General features: G+C 43.6%; 6 protein-coding genes across 6 annotated transcripts; 2 read left to right on the top strand and 4 right to left on the bottom strand.

Moving 5' to 3' along the window:
* Positions 1–2: 2 nt before the first annotated feature.
* HO173_012103 (uncharacterized protein) lies at positions 3–640 on the bottom strand (the record flags this gene model as incomplete). Its single annotated transcript, XM_037313976.1, has 3 exons — positions 3–199; positions 263–394; positions 457–640. 3 exons carry the CDS (start codon positions 638–640, stop codon positions 3–5), a joined length of 513 nt encoding a protein of 170 aa, XP_037159154.1.
* Positions 641–6,853: 6,213 nt separating this feature from the next.
* Positions 6,854–7,302, top strand: HO173_012102 (uncharacterized protein; the record flags this gene model as incomplete). Its single annotated transcript, XM_037313975.1, has 2 exons — positions 6,854–6,874; positions 7,078–7,302. 2 exons carry the CDS (start codon positions 6,854–6,856, stop codon positions 7,300–7,302), a joined length of 246 nt encoding a protein of 81 aa, XP_037159153.1.
* A 242-nt stretch (positions 7,303–7,544) lies between these two features.
* On the bottom strand, positions 7,545–7,793 carry HO173_012101 (uncharacterized protein; the record flags this gene model as incomplete). The annotated part of the gene is made up of 1 exon (XM_037313974.1): positions 7,545–7,793. The coding sequence occupies one exon, from the start codon at positions 7,791–7,793 to the stop codon at positions 7,545–7,547; it is 249 nt and encodes an 82-aa protein (XP_037159152.1).
* A 912-nt stretch (positions 7,794–8,705) lies between these two features.
* Positions 8,706–9,113, bottom strand: HO173_012100 (uncharacterized protein; the record flags this gene model as incomplete). Its single annotated transcript, XM_037313973.1, has 1 exon — positions 8,706–9,113. One exon carries the CDS (start codon positions 9,111–9,113, stop codon positions 8,706–8,708), a length of 408 nt encoding a protein of 135 aa, XP_037159151.1.
* A 1,472-nt stretch (positions 9,114–10,585) lies between these two features.
* HO173_012099 (uncharacterized protein) lies at positions 10,586–11,861 on the bottom strand (the record flags this gene model as incomplete). Its single annotated transcript, XM_037313972.1, has 3 exons — positions 10,586–11,287; positions 11,364–11,589; positions 11,653–11,861. The coding sequence occupies 3 exons, from the start codon at positions 11,859–11,861 to the stop codon at positions 10,586–10,588; spliced, it is 1,137 nt and encodes a 378-aa protein (XP_037159150.1).
* Positions 11,862–18,124: 6,263 nt separating this feature from the next.
* On the top strand, positions 18,125–19,269 carry HO173_012098 (uncharacterized protein; the record flags this gene model as incomplete). The annotated part of the gene is made up of 2 exons (XM_037313971.1): positions 18,125–18,196; positions 18,292–19,269. The coding sequence occupies 2 exons, from the start codon at positions 18,125–18,127 to the stop codon at positions 19,267–19,269; spliced, it is 1,050 nt and encodes a 349-aa protein (XP_037159149.1).
* Positions 19,270–20,716: the final 1,447 nt, after the last annotated feature.

Raw genomic sequence — 20,716 nt, 5'->3', positions numbered from 1 at the left:
GATTAGTGTACAAACTGGATTGCGGGCGCAGTGGGGTCCATACTGTCCACAGGAAGACTATTCGGTGGATCAAGGATAATCGTCTGCGACCCTCCAGGCAAATTGTCTTCGCAATTGATCTGGTCCTGACCACCACCAGCAGTGTTTGATCCAGTCCATAGGTCAATGTGGTATTCCCCCTTCGAGTCCCAATCGGTTACTAGACGATTGTAAGTGTTCGTCAGAAACCCTGATTTAAGTTGTAAATCTGGCCATCACGTACGGCACTGAGCGCAGTCGTCTTCATTGCGGAAGTACTTGTGCAAGAGAGGGACGTAGACGACGGCGCATTCTGGCAGGTTTTTATTATTGGTGGCAGTTGCGAAGGAGATAGGATCATCGTAGGTTCCGCTACCTGTTATTAGGAATGTCATTAGATATATAAGAGCACTAGGAAGATTTGGCAAGCTTTCGTACCTCCAGCCATAGGGTTCCCATCCGCATTTTTACCACGTCCGCAGTCAAATGCATTGTCCGATCCAGGAGGCGAATTGTCTGGCCAGCCGTAAAAGGTAAGGGTCACATCGTCGATGGGGCCACATGATGCTAGAGTCGATGGCAAGGCTATGAGGACATAGGCCAAAGCTAGTATAACGAACATACTGCGTATAGGTTTGAAAAGAGACATAGGAAGGATCAGAGGGCAGCAAAAGAGTTCAGGAACCGGCGAGGACGAAAGTGAGAAGGCACCGGAGAAAGGCGGTGACGGTAAGCCCTTGTTATATATCCGTTCTCAATACGCGTCATCATCACGTCTTCCCACCATGAATCGCGAGGCCAGGTAGGACCGAATATGTTCGAAGGCAGCATCTGAAACATGACGTCCAAGAGACACAAGTAAGAGTTTCGGTGGGAGCGCGCGGGCGCGCGGGAATCGCAATGTATCTTGGGGCTGCCAAGAAGAAAGGTGTGAGAGAAAAGGAGGATCTGAGCGACACAGTGTTTCTCAAACACCGGAGGCAAAGCACGTAGGTCCATGGATTGGGGGCCATTCTGATTCAAACGTCTCCCTCTAACAGTCAGCTTATGACGACTGTTGAAATCTTATCGAGTTGAGGCACACCGGTCATCGAAAGGTGCATCCTTTGTTTCAGTGCATTGCGCACAGCTGCTTATATAAAGAATGTGATGAGGTTGATTGTTGAGTAATGACATTTTGTCGGCAGTGCCCCTAGAAGCCTGGCGGCGGCACGGTCCTGCACGAAACGTCGAAACACATATCGGGAGATCTACCCCCCCACCCCAAAAGTAAAGGAAAGCATAATGCGAGTAACAATCTTCATTCTGCAGCAGGGTAAAGGCCCTCATATGCCTTAGGTCTCCTTTTTTTTCACTCTCGTTTCCCTTCGGAGCGATAGAATTTTCCCTTGCGTCGCTCTTGCTTCAATGGATTACTCACTTCGACCATTCCAGTATTTAATCTTTGTCTGTCTCGCAAGATCTCGTTAGAAGCAGTTCGTTGACAACCTTCTGCTCCAACGTCGAGATGATTAATACTGAGGTCGATCCCCTGCAGCGACCGGCTACCCGCCATGTGCAATACAACCATGGAACGTTTCCAGGGCCTCGGTCTGGAAGCAGTAAGGCTGATGTATCCCGGTCGAGGTATTTCGCCATGAGTCGGGCCTAGCAGCGACGGTCAGCTCTCTGCCTGCCAACTTCCACAACCGTTGTTTGGCTATGGTGGTAGGAGACCATGCCCGTCAGATGTAGTCCCATTATAGTATTTCGCCATCCTGTGGGGCCGATCGCAACAACCGTCTCTTCACTAGTATAATCAGGGATTTTCGCCACTTCTCGCCAGCCTGACTTGACATTTCTGTCGAATGACCACAACCGAAATTCCGTATTTACCCCGTCTGCTAAAACCTTTAGAGCTCATCTCAAACCTTCCCAGTAGGGTATCAGATCCACCCAATCTCGATTTATCGTACAAACTATTGTCGTCCCTTTCATTTGAAACGCTGTAAGATGCACGTCGTGACGATATACCGACAGCGAGGGTAGCATTGGTGTTTGCACATCTTTAGGCTTGTTCATCGCCAGCATCCGTCGCAGCTGATAAAGCCCAGCTGCAATACAAGTACCTAACTAAACATCCGCGGTCCCGCCTCCCACTGAAGGGCGTCTTCGTCTCAACGTTGATTAGGATAAGACGCATGCGTAGTCGCCCAAACATCGTCCGCTTCACATATTGAGCATCTTTATTGTCTGAGCAGAGCATTGTTCGTATTCCGATCTCATTCCTGGGGTCTGGCTGTATATAAATCGCAAAGTCCAACATCTTCTCTTCCATCTTCATGCCGCTCGCGTGGGGCATGGCTAACGACGTGGGTTGGATGCAGGCGGTTGTGCTGAGAGTGATCAGTAAAATCCTGTAAACGCATGCGGAACTTTACATGTTCGTGCATCACATCACGCCCATGTATTTTGGTCACCCACCAAAACCAAGAGTTGATCATTGACCTTGTCTTTCCGGGCCGCTCCCGAGAATCTCCAGTTCTCGCACTCCTCTGCGTCCTTGTAGGTTTGCAACGCTCCTGCGCCAACTTGCGCTCATGTGCCTGTAATTATGTTTCGATGCAACCTGAAGCGTATACATGAGCCTGATGCCAGTCGTGTCCATGTAGATATGTCGCAGGACCTTGATATCTCAGCGTCACACCAAAATGCCATTGTAGAGTAGCCGTACTTGAGCGAAATAGGTATCACTCCTATCCCTTAGCTGATAGAGCTCAATTCTTCACATCTGCCCAGTACGCCTCCAGCTTCCTCTACTGTCCTGCCACCAAGAGCCTTGGACACTGTGGATCTTTCCGCAATTTGCGATTCCGCTAGGTGTTGACAAGACTAGCCGATCGAGGGATGGACAAGCCATTCGAGCAAGTACTCGCAGCACTCGTAGATGATCTGCCTGATGGTGATGCGGCATTAGTCGGATCGGATCTGTTGTAGACAGGCGGCGGAAGCATCACTGCCATTTGTATACCTGGTCGTACGGGCTGCATGCCTGAGTGTATCGGCCCTGAGATCATGAAGTCTCTTGGACTAGCTCTTCGTGAATGGCTTGCGCTCGCTCATTCGTGAGCTTAGTGGGGTTGTAGGAGGCTGTCTTCTAGGAGAGCGCAATCTCTTGTCTGCTTCAGAGTGAGGCGCCATCATCTTCGGCTCGCAGCCTTAAGAGCTCTTACTTCCTGAGTCGTAGTACTTGCCTTCTTCACGCGACTTGGGGAAGCCATCGTTTTGGCCACAGCGGTGTTTCCCTCGAGATTGTTGACTCTGCTGCGGCAAGCTCGGCTTAAGACTTGGAACCCAGACACGCACTCGGTCTTGGCAAGGAGATCTCGGTGAAATAGCTCAGCGAGATGCATTGCCATACAGGCCGATGCTGGTGTTGGGTGATAAGTGAAGTATTTGGTGGCAAATATCGGAAGATTTCCGATGAGTAATCACTTCATTGGCCGGACAACACTAGCATAAAGGTGAAAGTGAAGATAGGTACAACAGTACGAGTCATGCCGCTTTTTTTTGTCCGAATATGACTGCTGCTAGACTGTCTGGAAGCATATATTTGAGTGATGATCTCGGAGGAAACGCGTATGGCTGGCCATTGAATGTCTCATCCAGCTCACTGCTCGACATACAAACATGTGAAGCTCCAGGTGAAATCATGTCGTGCTGCTGCCTCCTGGACAGATCAGTCTACTCGGACACCAAGGAGCAGATTTCGAAGCAAATTTGTTCTACACTGGGACCACATTTCGTGGGTCTTGGCGCTCTGGGCATAGAGTACCCAATCTTTTAATGAGAAGGTTTGAAGGTCGATAAAATGTATTTAGGACGTCTTGCGAGCTCAGGCGGCGGATGTATGCTAATGTAAACCAGCCCACTATATGCCGCCTACTTGAGCAATGTCTTGCGGTGTTTGATCCAGGCTTGCTCTTTACCGCACCCAGGTGCTGCCAGGTGCAAAAGACTGTGCCAGGCAAAAATCTATGCGGGTATCCTCTGTCTCTGTTGAAGAAATTCGGTGCGCTGGCTGTCATCTCGATGGAATGAAAACGTTCATAGATTAAGCACCGGTTCGTTCCGAGCCCGACCCAGCACTGGTATAGCCTACAACCCTTTCCACGGCTGGCATGTACCATGACTCCCAAATGTACGCTGAGGCTGTTGAAGCGGCGTGTTCCCCCTCTTTTCATGACTTTTCTTCTCAGGGAGAATCGGGTGGGGTTATGAGGACGCGTGCGCTTGCTGTTATCTCTGCGGCCCTTCTTGCAGCGATATCCGCAACTGGAAGAACGTCAGTCCAGCGCGTTGGTCCCTCAAACGCAGCACATCGGCTGGAGCACCCACTCACCGCATCTGGGACAATGTTCCGGTCGCCTCTCATCCTGATATCTCTGGCCCTTGCAGCCGCCGTAATTTCTTCCAGCGCAAGGAGCTATACCCTGTGGTGAGTCGTGGCCGCACTCATACTGGAGTCTCAGGATTCTGCACATGGCCGCGACCTAAGAAGCCCGTATTCGGGCTCGTACATCTTGGAATATGTTCTTTCGGAGCAAGCGACAGGGTCGAGGGGGTTGAGGTTGAAACGGGTATCCGCATGAGAGACACGGTCCTCATGACGAGTCATATCCTTGTCCGAGGAGTACCCTCGCTTTCCACCACTCAGATGAGAGGCTAATGTCTCTAACCTAAACGTCACTAGCTGTATATACGCGTGGGGTGAGGCTGGCCGTTTGCGTGGGGAATTAAGGATTTCACAAGTATCTTCTCTCTCTTGAGGCATGCAGATCATTCGTGCATTTCCCCCTCTTTCGCATGCCGATTGGTTGCCAACTTTTCTGCAGGAGTCTTACAAATTTGGTCCGCGAAAGCGACCAACTGGGCACACATTTCAGACGATTTTTTTGATTGGCCAAAGGCTACCCTCGGTTGAGGCATTTGAAATAATGGTGTTGAGAGATCCTATGCTTTCGCTGCACGCCATGGCCCCTTGAAGGTCTGAGGGCCGGGGGAGGACTTCCGATGCATTGCAGTAGGCTTATCTTACTGCGGGAGTGTAATACCTGCAGACGTTTGTACCTCCGAAACGTAAAGATGGATGCCTAATTGAAGCTCGAGATTCAATCTTCAATGAGACGCAAGATGAGACAAATCGGAGGCTTTCGAGAGGCCAAGAGGTGCAGGTCAGGTTGCAGCGCATAGAGCTGCTGTACAAAGGAAGTTTCTCAGTTCCGATCCGCGGCGCTTGTTTGATAAGCATCATGCAGTATGCAGGCAAACAGATCGAGATTATGGATGATATGAACTCCTAACAAGAAGGCCAAAGCGAGCTTCCCGAGGTGGTCACAAGCTGGGATGTTTCTAGCTAGTGCGGGAATATATATGCAGTGTGCGGGAATTTGTATGCAGTATGACATACTCCGTACCAAAGCCCGGAAAAAGAAGAGGCAAAAGAGGGACAACGGCTGTGATCTTGCTCAGCGCGCTTAACAGGTTAATTCGCGGACGAGCAGCTACTTCCGCGCTGCAACATGTCAGATGACGGGAGACGAGCGCCCTTCAACGGTTTGGGTACTCAATCATTCAGGTAATCCGCACAGTGGGGTTGCGAAGGATTCCCAATTGAGGTTCCACGGATGCACTAAGCGTAATCCTGAATTTCTAAAACAAGTTTGTCCGAGAAGGTGTATGACCTTCCAATTGACCAATCGGCAGTACCAGTAACGGCAGCAGAACAGTCGGACCATCATCCCATCGTAATAGGGCACGATGTCTTCGGCTCTCAGGGCAGCGAGGCTTGAAATCGAAAATGGTCTCTCTGCCAGTCTTTGATTCTCCACGCATCAGGATACCTCGAGGTATATTAGTCACAGCAAGCTCTTAGCTACGTCGGTGCAATGGTTAGCCTCTAGTCATTGTCTGTGGCAAATGTTTATTCAGCTCAAAAGAAAGGCCCATCACACCCCACTGGATCCGGCTGTCAGAAAAGGAAAGTTCAGATCGAAGATTGAACCCACTTTGGTATTTGAAAGTACGCGTGGTGGCTGGCAGGGATTCAGTATCCAAGTGCGTTGCCAAATGCCGTACTGAACTCTGGGCAAACATCGCGGAGGAGCCTGTTTTGTACCCAATCGATGCCGTCGAAGCTTTCATAATCCTCCAGCAACACTTCGTGTATACTCACAGCTAAAAGTGTCGAAACAGGGTCTCGTCTTCCTTGGGCAGCTCAAGCATCTGCTCTACACCTTCGAGGAAATTCCCCCTACAACGGTGCGAAAGTTCAGGGCGACATTACAGAGAATCCTTCTGTGCATGTTGAAGGCCTTCTAGCTTTCTCCGACTATGACCTGGACAGTGGTGGTGTCTAAGGAATCACAAAGAGTAGGAGACCCGGTCAGCGATGGGGGCATGGGCGTATTTTTAGCTGGTAGGCGTACCGGGTGATTCGAGGCTTCTTGCCTATGTGCTTGGTAGAACCTTCTATGCCGAGTGACACGGTGATAGCTAATCTGACAGGCGCGCATGAGGAGATGTGGTGGTGATAAGAGTAAGCTCGAAGCAGGGGCTAAGCTTGGTGAGTGTTGGATGGGGTGGATCTTTCCTTTGTGCTAAAACTCAAGTTGTTGAGTCAAAACAGACTCAACGCCGCCCGGTTTGGACACTACCTTAGGGTGTTTCTATCATTCTCCTTCTACAGCTTCGGCATGTCCCACAAATGTAATTTTGTCCTTGCAAGCGAACCATATTCACCAAATTTGCGTATACTGATGTTGGTCTACTAAACCTCACGGAGAGTTTTTCAGCAATGTCCCTGGCATCTCCCGATGTACGTACATTTCGGAGTAAACAACTCCTCTCCGGTAGCAGGTCGGGGTCACATGCCATCTTCTGGGATCAGATAGCTCCCTTTGCTCCCCAGAATCGCTTTGTTATTTAGGCGAAATGCCGAAGTCTATCTCTCATCCCTGCAATTTGTTTTTTCTCGGCTTTTACCTAAAAATAGCGACGGTGACTCCATGATCTGCATAGGATTCACCCTTCCGCAGGGGTCAGAGGCCGGAACTGTCGAGTCCACTTCGGGACCTGCCAACCGATCTCATTCTCGAAACTTACAAAGCCTTTGATCATATCTCTCAGATCGTCGCGCTGAACAGCACGTCGCGCGTGTTCTATGAAATCACGCGAGTTGATCCTGGCCCTTTCTCCGACGCAGTCCTTCCTCGCTCCATCGCTTGTCACGACACTGTGGTATGAATAGAGGAAACAGAGGAGCGCCAGCAGGAGTCGAATCCCTGCCCGCGTTGTGATTCTCTCAAGACCTTGAAGGCTTTCCTGGAGGGTTGTTTGGCCACTCCAACAAAAAACGCGGCTTACGCGGCCACGCTGACGAGTAAAAATCGCTTGGTCCGCATCACCCACCAAGTTGATGTGATTTCTGAACAATGCAAAGCCTCATGCGTCACGAGTAGCGGACGCGAGCGCGACACACATGCCTTTTACCGCATCGGCTCATGACCGCCAGGAGCTCTCGCAATGCTGCCCAACATAAGGTCAATCTGCTGGCTATTACCGCCCCCGGAGATGACAGAGACACTGCTTTGAGAGCTATGGACCCAGAGAAGCGAGGTGATAAGGCACGGGCTGGGAGATTCCTCCTCTTTGAGCGCTCTGGAAAGCAACCGATACAGCTGGGGATCAGCAATCCTCCTAAGGAACTTCCCGCGAGGTGCCCGAGAGAATTTCATTGGATATGGGAGTTCTTCCAGGGCTGCTGCTTTATCGCGGGAACCAGGAAATAGTTACGCGTTTGTCAGCGACAGAATTGCTCATTGACAAAGATTGCCAGACAGCTGCGTCCTAAAACCAGCATGTGCTCAATATATGCACTGACCTCATTGGGACCGAAACACCGGATATGTTCGGCATACGCGAAGCCTCGTCCCTGCCAGACTCTCCTTCTCCCCGGTGTGCTGTAAGCCAGACCAGATAAACACGCAGTTCTCACCGGGGCTGACAGACGGAATCGTTGGAGACGTTGCCGCCACGGATGATAATTGAGAGTGCTCATGTGGTCCGCTTTTGCGCCACCAAGTGCTCTGTGAAGGATGGTGTTCTTGGGGGATGTTGGGGTGTGCAGCGTGGACTCGAGGTGGAAGTGGGCTTTTGAGAGGGGTCGCTAGGGCTGCCGGCGATGGTGTGCTGAGGGATTTGCTTCCCGGTTGCTTTCTACCTACTCAGGCCTGAGAAACACTAAGGTACGTGCGGTTTGGCACAAGCAATTTCGGGTTCTTCAATCATCAATGTGAAATCAATTCATCTATTCTGTGTGCTCTTTTGAGACTTGGAGGGACAGGTCTCGCTGTACTTTTGACCCCATCTGGCCTCGGGCCATCCCAATGCCAAGACCGACCTGCTGACGGTACTGCCCTTGACGGATTGGCATATCTAGCATTGCTGTTGGAAGATCTTGCCGTTGAACTTTATACTGTTGGTAAAACTTGGTGTCATCCCGCATCTCAGAGCTAGAGAGACCAGCTTGGTCTGTCCTCCAGCATTGCTTTCTTTTGTCCCAGTTTGGACACTTTAATCCCTTTCCGGCGGCAGTGGTCTTTGCTTTGCTCGATGAATTGCCGAGGCCAGGTCGCAGGGTGAGGGGGCTATAGCTGCTTCCGTGCGAGGGGCTTCTGGTTCTTCATGCGTGGCTGACTTTGAGGATCGCCTCTGTTGATGCCTTCAGTGTTAATTCCGGCATCACGCAGCTTTCTATTTCCACGCTTTGGGTGGCTCTTGGCCCCCTCGACGGTATTGTAGCCACTGATAGTGTCTTTAGCCCATCGCGGTACTTGATGAGTTGCCCCAAGGTTTGTGGCCAGCGGTGTAGCCTGGTATGGGCTGTAGTAGTCCATGCTCTGAACCGATCCTGACCACGTCGATCTATCATTACGCATGAAATCTGGAAGGAGGAGATCTTCGTCTGGCGGCTGAGATTCGAAGATCTTGTTGTAGTTGTAGGTGGAAGCTTGAAACCCGAGACTGGCCGGGTCTGAGCACGATGTCTGGGTCATAATGCTCTGTCAGGAATCTATCTTGTTGGCTTCGGCACAGACTACCTTTTGATAAAACTTACCTCTTATATTGTTATATAATGACGATTCTTCTCCGGAAGAGAAGTTATTGAGAGACCATATTCTGATCTATACGACTAGAAGGTGGGTCTAAATGAGATCGGGAAGGAGGAGGAGCTGAAGTAGATGAAAACGGCAGAGTACAGTCTGCATCAAAGCCCCCCCACGGCACCCACCCTCTTCGGAAACGCCCGGGGAGCCAAAATCTCCCAGCGAAGGACAGACTTCACAAAGCATAACCAAACCACTAAGTCGATTCCGAAGAACCAGACTATTACCAAAGCCTTTAGGTGGGCTATCAAGTCTGAGCGAAGTGGCGGCAGGACTCAGACCCTTATAGAACGCTTGATTAGGTGGAAGCTCTGGAGAACAGTAGCTTGATGTTGTGAACAAAGAAGTACAGAATGCTTGATCAGAAGAATGTTCTCTTTTGACGAGACGGAGGGCTTCTCATTCCTTGGTCCATCCAGGGTTCTGAGGTTCATGTTCTGGCATCTGTACACAGTCTGAGTTCATATATAGAGGAGTGATGCTGGAAATTTGGGCGACTGTAGCAGAAAAGTGAGGTTCATATATCACGGACAGTGGATACGTACGCGATTACAACTCATTCGCCAGCAGTTTCCGGAGACAGATTCGCTTGCGACGTACTATACAGCTCGGCGGACCCACGGAAGATTGCTGACGTGCAAACATTGAGATATTTCGAGTGAGATGGAAATGAGTCAATGAGATCGTGTGTTACCTGCTTCAAGCCGTATTCATTGCGACGAGGCCGTACAATCGCAACCTACGCCTTGCCACATAACGCACGAATACGCTCGCTACCGTCTGGCCCCAATAGCAAGATGCATTCGCCCGTCGGTGCCGGGCCCACACTCGGCGACCCGCACAGGTGACCTGCTTGCATTGTACACGGCCGGGTATCGCCATTGCATTTGTTCGTGTGGAGAAAAAGGCGGCGGATCTTGATGCCGAGGGCTTGAGACAGCCTGGCGCTCAGTTCCATGGCGGACAAGTTGGTGGGGATTTTTGGAGGGGACGCAGGCAATCGTTTTGCGAGAGATGTGGTCGTTGAGATAATTGGAAACAGGGGACCATTCAGGTTGGGAGCATGGCGAGAGCGTTGGGGGGATGTGGTTCATTGTAGCTGGGAATGTTTTGGGGAACGTTGTCCGCTCTTGCGGTGTCAGTGACCATGGCTGTATAGCTGACGTTGAGGAGCTGGGAGTAGAGTCCACTGCATAATACTGGAAGAATGAAACAGTCGAAGCTATGCGAGCGGAAGGGGAAGGCAGTCCGTAGGTATCAGCATAGTAAGTACTAGTACACCTCACTCGGATACGATCCATAGGTTCCTTATGGTATACGATACCTCGTCCCAACACGGCCACTTGTACTATTGCACCCACCTATAGCTCTTGCGGTGGTATTGGCTGCGGAGCTTTTACGTAGTCTATGTGGCCCAGCCTCTTCGAAATCACGTTGTCTTGCGGCCCTTTCGCAGCATTTGGTCCGCCAGCCAGCATGTTGTGTGGAAACCCAACGTCGAAGGGATATGCTTGCTCAATCTCTTGCATATCGTCCTCACTGAGCTGCAGTCCCAGTGCTTCAATGTTGCCTTTGAGATGGTCCACCTTTCTCCCACCACAAATCGGGAACACATACGGCGCCTTATGCATCACATAAGCCAACGCCACACTCGTAACCAGTGTCCCTTTTCTCTTGGCAATCTTATCCAGCGCATCAGACACCTGCTCAGCATTTTGCGCTTTCACATGTGGCAAATTCCTCCCCCCATCTTTCCCAATCTGCTCCTTCGGCTTGAAATACCCACCCCCTAGCGCGCCCCACGGCGCCAGTGACATCCCTTCGTCCATGCACATAGGTATGATATCCCGCTCAAAATCGCGTTCGGCGGCGGACCATTTCCCTTGGTATACGCTGAATTGGCGCAGGCCGTACTGACGGGCGTAGGCATTGCATTTTGCGACAACCCAGGCGGGAGTGTCGGATATGCCGAGGTAGAGGACTTTGCGACAGGAGACAAGGTGATTGAGGGACTGCATTACTTCGGGGATGCAGGTGTGCATGTCCCAGTAGTGTACGTAGAGCTGGGGGAGAAGACAAAGCTCAGCGATGATCCTCCACAAGAGTAAGAAGCGGGGACGAGAGGGTGTGGGGGGGTACCAAGTCGATGTAGGAGGTCTGCAGCTTCTTCAGACTGGCTTCCACGGAGACGTGTAGACTCTTGGCCGAGTTGCCGCCAAAGTTGGACTGCATCAACCCGGGCGCGGAGGTATTCTTGTATCCGGAGGAGTACTTGGTCGCGAGGACTATCTCGTCTCTCCGTCCAGTCTTGGCCATCCACTCGCCCAGCCATGTCTCTGATTCTTCGGCTTGATAGCCATTTGCCCTACACGAATCATCAACGCTGCTCTCGGTGTAGAGACTAAGACATGCATTGAGGGATACTCACGTATCAATGAAGTTGCCGCCCTGCTCATAGAAGTAATCGAGCATTTCGAAAGCAGTCTCCTTGTTGCATTCGCCCAGTATGTTCTTCCAGGCGTTGCCAAAGTTCATGGCACCTAGACATATCGGGCTGACGTGTACGGCAGCTGTAGGGGCTAGTACTCGATGGCGAGCTAGCAAGCTCTTAGGTGGGGCAGGTGGAGGAGCAGTCATTGTGATTTGTATATATGATTGGGGGGTGATTGATTGATTGATTGATTGATTGATTACATTATACTACCCTGAAGTCTTGCCCTAGTAGCCGACTATGCGAGTTACATAATCTATCTAATCCTTTCGGCCAATCATATAATCTTAAATAAATGAGGCTATATAAGTCACCGTCATGGTTCTGCGTCTTGTTGTACTTGATCCTTGGGAAGGGGTATACCCTATATCGCTGAGGCCCTCCCGTCTTAATCGTATCCTTCTTTTTAACCGCTTACTCTAGTAAATCCTTATTATTAGTTCTTATTAAGGGCTTAATATTACTTAATAAGCTTAATACTCCTTATAAAGTCCGCCGCTATAGAGGCGTAGCGTGGTTTTATTAATATATCTTTATAAGTAATAATCTTCTCTTTCATCTTTCTTCTTTCTTCGACTTATTATATTCCTCGCTTCTTACTAAATAGCCTATATTTGTAAAGAATATATCGAGTCGTCTACTTCGCTTTATACTCGTATTCTTTATTCTCTATATTCGATACTTATCGATTATAAAGAAAGGCCTTAAGATCTATTTTCTCGATCTTTATTTACGTTATTAGCGATATCTTAGCGCGCTTAACTCTCGAATATAGAAGTTATATTTATTTTAACGATGTTAATTAAATCCTTCTAAGAATACCGCCTCGCTTCTCGTTAGCCTATTTGATAGTTTATTATTTTATCGCGTAGTCTCTAATAGCTATCTTAATTGTCGATATTATTCTTATCTATATAATTAATAATTAAGCTATTTCGTTAGTATTTACCTTTACTCTTTTATTATAAATTACTCGCTCTCGCTAGCTAATAACCTCTCTTCGCCTTTCTATCTCGCCTATTTATTATTATCGATATCGATATATGTCGAAATCTAGTATAATTCTATTACTACCCCGAGATATCTTAGCGAATTAATAATCTATACTATCTATATCATATAGATCTATCTTAAATACTTACTTAAGTCTTCGATAGCCTAAATCGATATTTAATTATTCGTATTTACTATAATTTTACTAAGTTATAACCTTATTTAGTATATAACTATTATAGTTAGAGCTTAAAGAATATTATATAACTTCGTCGAATATATCGTATATTAGTCGCTTAAGCTTAAATAGATATTAAAAGTAGAATTAATATTTAATAATATAGCTAAAGCTCTCACCTTTTTATTAATCCCGCTATCGTCTCATATATATTATTATATATCCCTTATTAATCGATCTTTTAGCTAGTTCTTTAGCGGCTTTCTTAATCTTATAAATTATTATTTTAAAAGGCTCTTAATCGAGGGCGGCGCTGAAAGAGCGTAGTTTCTTAATCTTATTAATATCGCCGTATCGTTCTTCGAATCTATTAATATATCGCTTTAATAAACTTAGTTTCCTATTCTTCTTAAGTTTTCTTTTAAACTTCTATCGCTCGAATTATAACTTAATAATCTCGCTATATATTAAACTAATAGCGATTTATAAGATAGCTTTCGAGATAATCTTATCTAGCTATTATTTAACTAATAGAAAATACGCTTTTATATCGAGTACTAAAATAAATATAACCTTAAATACTTTAGTTATCTTTCTCTCTATCTAAGATTAAATTCTTTATAGCGATAAGAGATAAGTTTTATTATAGTCGATAGTATCTTCGAGCTAATATTATACTAAGTAGTAATATATTATTTATAAGATAATTACCGCCTAATAGAGCTATCTTATACTCTTATAATTATTACTCTATATTAATTCGATAATTCTCGCTAGTATATCGATACTTTTAGTAGTTTTAGATCGAATCTTCTTATTATAATAACTTTATAGAAGTTTAAAATTAATTTCGACTTCTAGATAGCGAATAAAGCGTCTCGCCTTAATATATTATCTCTTATTAAGTTATAGAGAATAATTTAAGCTAAATCTCTATTTTCTACTAAGATATAGTAGTTAATATTTATTAGAATTAAACTTCGATTTATATTGTAACGCCTACTTTATATAAACTTCGTCGTAGATTTTATAAAAAGCGTTATAATTTTTCTCGATAAAGTCTTCTACTATTAGAAGACTTATATCGTCTATAAAGTCGATAACTATTATTTCTAAGTCGACGCGATTATTATATTTATCGATAAGATTTAAGTTATAGAAGAGATAAAGTATAGGCGATAGCGGTAATTCTTAAGGAATTTCGATTGCTATAAAAGTCTTTAATATAGAGTATTCGCTTATTTTTAATACTATTATTCTATTAAATAAGAACGATTCTATTTAGTTAACTACTCTTATATCGATTTTTCGCTTTCGAAGATTATAGAGTAGTCGAGGATAAGAGACTTTATTATATATATCTAAAACGTCTAGTAGTAATATCGTAGTTACTTTATTAGAGTTTTAGATTTAATATATTCTTTCTAGAAGATAGTAAATACCGTATTTATATAATCGTAATCTACGGCCTCCTATATATATAGTCGATAGAAGTTTATATATCTTCGTAAGATACGCTATTCTCCTAGTAAGAATAAACTTTATTATCTTTTCTATAGTGTTAAGTAGAGCTATTAGTCGATATCCTTTAGAAATCAAGTAATTCTTACTCGGCTTCGAAAGAATAATTATTATCGATATTCTAAAGTGCTCTAGATAGTAACCGTTCGTTATATATATATTAAATATTCTATATAGATAAGAAAGTAACGACTTTAGAATCTTCTTAAGAATTAGATTAGAGATCGCGTCTCCCCTCGATACTCTCTTTAACGATATTTACGTTATAGCCTTTCTTATCTTATTTACGATAATTATATCTATTAGATAGACTTATAAATACGTTATATCGACGTTAATATTATTTAACTTTATCTATATCGATAATAAAAAGAACGTTCTTATAAGAAGATCTACCTTTAGACCTAGTTCGTTATATTTTTATTTATCTTTATTAAATAGCGAAGGGAGATACGTCTATATTATAAGTTATTTTCTAGTCTACTTAATCTTTTTCTATATTATTTATAGCGACTTATACGCCTCTATTATAAACTCTCTAAACGCCTTTCTAATAGTTCTCTTAATTAGATTATTTTTAAAGTTCTTAGCGACTTTATACTTATCTTATACTTTCTTTAAGAGCGTTATTCTTTAGCTTCTTTTTAGCGATTTATAACGTCTTTATACTTTCTTATATTCTAATATAAATCTCGATTTAAATTATAGTAATAATCTAATAATCGAAGTAAACTCCTCTATAGCCGCTTAAATAGAGTTAATAATAGTTATTATTTAATAATCGATATTATCGTTAATAAGATTTTTATTATTCCTCGAGGAATTAACTAGATACTCTTTCGATATTATAGCTCTAGCGAGTATCTCTCTTAGAACCTCGGCATTTAATTTATTAAAGTTTCGGCGTATTATTAATACTAACTTCATTATAACGGCTAGCTTAAGCTTTATAAGAATTAAAAGATAATTAGATTCGCTTTCGAAATTATTTTCGATATTATAGTTAATAATATTTATTATTAATACTAAAGTAGCGAATAGTAGATCTATTATTATTTAATAGTTTTCTTTATATATTATTATTTCTACTAGCAATACTTATTTTATAATAAATTCTTTCGCTATAAATATTAATTCTTCTACTCTCTTATCGATATAAGTATTTAATCCCCCTTATATCGTATAATAAAGATTAAAGTCGCCTAATATAATCTATTTATTATTCTTAAACTTTATAAGCGTCTTATATAATTCGTTAAGTTCATCTATTTATTAGTCGTCGAGGTTATAAATATTATATATACGTATAATTCTATTATTTTCGAATTTAATATTAAGAGTATAGAGGTTCGATAAGTAATATAATAAATATTATTACTTTAATAATATTCTCTTATTAATATAGAAGTATACTCGTATATTATTATAATAGAAGTAGATTAAATTAAATCTATCCTTTAGAGAATAATACGATATATTTATATTAATATTTCTCTAGAGCTTCTAAATTACTACTATATCGATATTATAGATCTTTTTATTATCGAAGAGTTCTATTATAATTATTCTAAATTTTCTTATATTATATTATAGTATTAATAGCTAACTAAGATATACTATTATTTCTCGATATTATTATTAATATTACTTACTCGCTCCGCCTAGTTTATAGAGTTTATATTTTCTTTCTAAGTATTCTCCTTTTCTTAATCGTCGATAAATCGAATATATCTCTTTTTATTCCCATTAACGAGGGATCGTAATTCTCTTATTACTACTCTTTTAACTTAAAGGCTATCTATCATTTTCGAAATTATTAATTTCCTCTATTATTATATCATTCTTATATTATTTAGCTTCGTTTACTACTTTAAAGAGCGATCTATTTTTAAGTAAGGCCCTTATTAATAATATAAAAGTATATCTTCTTTTACTTAGCTAAAGATTCGATATAATAATTCTTTCGAGGTTTAGCCCTCTAATTCCTCTCTTATTAACTATTCTATCTCTATCTACTAGCCTATCGCGCGTAAATATTAGCCTTAGAAAAAATTCCTTATTTCGCCTACGATTAAACGTATTCTAAAAGTAGTTATTTAATTAATCGCTTATTTAATAGTTAGCTAATGTCTCCTTCGTTATTATAAATCGTAAAGGAGTTTATTATCTCGCTATTCTTATTCTCGCTATCTCCCTCTTCTTTACTAAATATATCTTATTTTAAGCCTTATATAATCCCTCGTAAACTGGGTATTTACGAGTATCGGCTATATATTCTTTATAATAATACTCTTCTAAGTATTTCCCGTATACTAAGTAATTCTTTTTAGGATATATAGTCGATAGATAATCGTATTTCTAGTATACGAAGTATTACTTCGATCTATACTACTTATTATAGACGTAATAATCATATAGTTTCGAATCGATAACTAGGCCTTCTTCTAGTACTTTATTTTCTTTCTCTAGAAATATTAATTCGATAATTAATAAACTCTTATTATAACTCTCTTTATTCGCGCCGAACTAGTTTAGCTATACTATATCGAGGCTTAGCGTATTAATATTCTTATTCTAAATCCTTTTAATTACTATAGCTATATCTTTAATATCGAATATATTAATTCTTACTTTATAGAGTAAAAGACTATATATTTTAGTAATTACTCTCGCGCTACCACTTATCTTTAGAGTTTAATCCTTACTTTTTCTTAGTCTATTCGCCTTCTTCTTATTTATAGCTATAATATATATATCGCTACTCGCTAGCCTTCTAGCCGTTCTAATAGATTTTCTTATAATATTTATACTCTTTATATATTTATTAATTATCGTAGTTATCTCGCTCGATATCTTCCCCTTTAATACTTTACTTACTATCTCGTCTTATAGCTTTATAATAATCTCGTTTAGCTTATTATATAATACTTAATCTTATTTCGATATTACTAATAATATAATAAAGATTTCTTCGATAATAAAGAAGAATATTGAGAATCGATCTAATACGCTAACGTAGTTAGTCGTCGATATATTACTTTCTAGACTAGCTATCTAATACTTAATATATATAATCTTTTCCTCTATATTACTATCTCGATTACTTAAATTAATAACTAGTTTATATACTTCGTTTAAGACTATTTAAATTTTAAATTTATTATTCGCCCTTTCTATAAATACTATCGCCGCCCTAAGAGCAAGTAGCTACTTCGTCTATTAATAGTTTCTAGCCTTCATCTATTATTTTTAGTATAGTATTTATCGATAACTTTAGTATAAATGCGTGCTTCTTAAAATTGTAGCTATTATAGTCTTATTAAGGCTAGCTAGCCTTATTCGATATAGTTATAGGGGTATAGGCGTCCCCTAAAGCTAATTAAAGAGGTACTAGCCTTACTAAGTGCTTTGAATACGTATGTATCTACTTTCTATAGCTCAATAATATAGCATTTTTTTTTTCCCTTTTTTTAACATTTCTTTTTACAAACCATCCACTTTTCACATGGTGATTGGGAAAGTTGTCATCAAGAGGTTATTCTGGGTTGCCGTAGCTACCACGAGCACATCGTGTGTCCGCCTCCGCAGTACTTGCACGTGAGCGTCACTTCATTTTCAGTCATTACGGAGGAGCCTTGTCGCGGCCTAAGACGCTACTCGACTTCCTCCTTGAAGGACACCGCTACGGCGTTAGAGACTTGCAACTTTGCTTGACATATGGCTTCAAAGTACGCCAGAGATATGCCTGCCGGCTTTACTAACCGCATTGAGCGGGTTGCTATCGTCGGGGTAAGTTTAGCTGCCATTCTTTGCGCGACACTCTCTCCATATCCCCTAATCACTCACATCCACCACACACACATGCCTACTAAATTGACACACAGGCGAGCGGCCAAATGGGCGAGCACATTGCCCAAGCCCTCGTCAAGAGCGGCAAGCACAACGTCACCGCCCTGACGCGTCACGGCAGCAAGAACGAAGTCCCGTCCGGCGTCAAGGCGATCCCCGTTGACTATAGCGACGAGTCGACCCTTGTCGCCGCCCTAAAAGGTCAGCAATTCCTCGTCATCACCCTCGCCGCCATGGCTCCGCCAGACGTCCATTCCCAGATCGTTCAGGCGGCCGCCAAAGCCGGAGTCCCGCACATCATGCCCAACCTCTTCGGCCTGGACTACTCCAACGAAGCTCTAATCAAGGAAACTCTGCTGAGCACCGACTTCAAGAGCATGCTCCCCGAGATCGAGGGCGCCGGCTGCTCCTGGACCTCCGTGATCTGCAGCTTGTGGTACGAGTACAGTCTTGCCATGGGCCCCATCTGGTTCGGGTTTGACTTTGCCAACAAGAAGCTCACTTTGTACGACGATGGCACGACCAAGATCAATCTCACCACGTGGGAGCAGTGCGCGCGCGCCGTTGCCGCTCTATTGAGCTTAAAGGAGCTGCCCGAGGATGCGAATGACAAGAGCCTGACGGTGAACACATGGCGCAACAAGCCGCTCGTCATCTCCAGCTTCTTGGTCAGTCAGAGGGACATTTTCGAGAGCTGGAAGCGCGTCTCTGGTGATAAGGACTCGGACTGGACGATCGAAAAGGAGCACAGCAAGGAGCGCTATCAGAAGGGCATAGAGGCGATGAAGAGCGCACAGGACCCCATGTCTACGCGCATGGGCGCGGCGATGGCCTCGTTCGTCAGGGCTTTTTTCCCCAACGGTGGGGGCGATTATGAGAGCACCCGCGGTCTTGACAATGCGAAGCTTGGACTGCCTAAAGAAGACTTCGATGAGCGGACTGCTGTCGCCAAGGGAATGGTGGAGCAAGGTTACGCGGCCAAGGTGTTTGCTAAGGCCACCTCGGGGTCTTAAGATGGGAGAGATTCTGCAAAAGGATCCTTCTTGAAGAACCAATGAATGGGACAGGACCATACTATATACGTTAAATCTGGGTATCACGATCGAAATGCTCCAAGGCCTATCCTTGAAGTCATAAATAAATAGAACCAAAATGCTAGTGTCCGTCGCGTAACAGACACCTTGTACAATCACGAATATAAGTCTAACTTTCAAAGTTAAAAGAGGACTTGTCGAGGTTTGATGTTGAAGATTCTATATGCAGCTGCGGAACGAATGTATGTGTGCAAAGCAATGCCAATACCCCGTATTATGTGACGTCCTATCACTATTTTCTGACACGACTGTCACTTAGAAGATGGTGGACTGAGACTTGCGGTACACTGGACGGTGTTACTCAAGCTACCACGAAGTCCTTATTCAAGCCGAGAGGTCCCCTTGCCGAAACCCCGAAGCCAATCGTGTCGAAATATAAGGTCATTATTATCGTCTCTACATATCTTGAACAATTTCGAAAGCGCTATGCCGCCAACAACCCTGCCTTCACTAATTTACACCCAACTACTTCTTTTTCCTAATATCCCTCCGCCCCAACCCCCGCGCGCACTATATACATCACCGAGTCCACAGCCTTGCAGAACGCCCGCAACATCCCAGGCAACTGCGGCACCGACACCAACGTCCTGATCATACGCGCCCCGCCCGCGAGCAGAGCGTTGGTGCTGACGCCCTGCGCGTCTTTCGTGATCGCCGAGTGCGGGCTGTTGCTGAAGACGGTCTGCGCTAGTGTCAAGAAGATCGCGGCGCCGAGATTCTGACATACGATATGGATTGTTATGGCGGTGGGGATCGAGAGTTAGCGTATATTAATAGAGATATCTATATATTATTTAATATCTTCTTTTTATATAATTATTCTATATCTAATTATCTTTTTTAATATATTTATATTAATAAGTAATATTTATATTAATTCTAATACTATTATTAGATTATTTTACTAATAATATTTAGAATAATAAATAAATCTAAGAAATCTAAGAATAGATTACTCTCGATAATCTTATATATATAAATTTTTAATTATAATAATTATTCTATTAATTAATAACTATATAACTAATTCTTTAAGCGAAGTAAGCTTAAAAAAACAATATTTGGCGAGCAGCCTGACGTGCAGCTATGGCCTTTGCGGTAGGCTTGCGAGGACGCTTGGGGGCCATTGGTAGTGGCTGAATAGCAATGGTTTAAGGAGAAGAATAATGTGTTTTCCAAATGAAAATTCCTTTCGTCTGATGTCAGGAAAGAAAAAGTGTAAAAACCTCTTCTTGCGACGAGAGGAACAAGAATGAAGAGCAAAAAACAGGAGGGACACGGCCTATTCAAGGCTCTTCAATCTCGGCAATCCTGGCATAAGTGTGCTGTGCCTCTCCCTCACTAGCCCCCAGTCAAGCTGTGGCGA

Source organism: Letharia columbiana (assembly GCF_014066305.1).
Source record: "Letharia columbiana isolate WasteWater2 chromosome Unknown Sc0000073_s0, whole genome shotgun sequence".
In the NCBI taxonomy this organism is placed as follows: Eukaryota; Fungi; Ascomycota; class Lecanoromycetes; order Lecanorales; family Parmeliaceae; genus Letharia; species Letharia columbiana.
The sequence above is the reverse complement of the archived record's forward strand: the minus strand, read 5'-3'. Positions and strand labels throughout refer to the sequence as shown.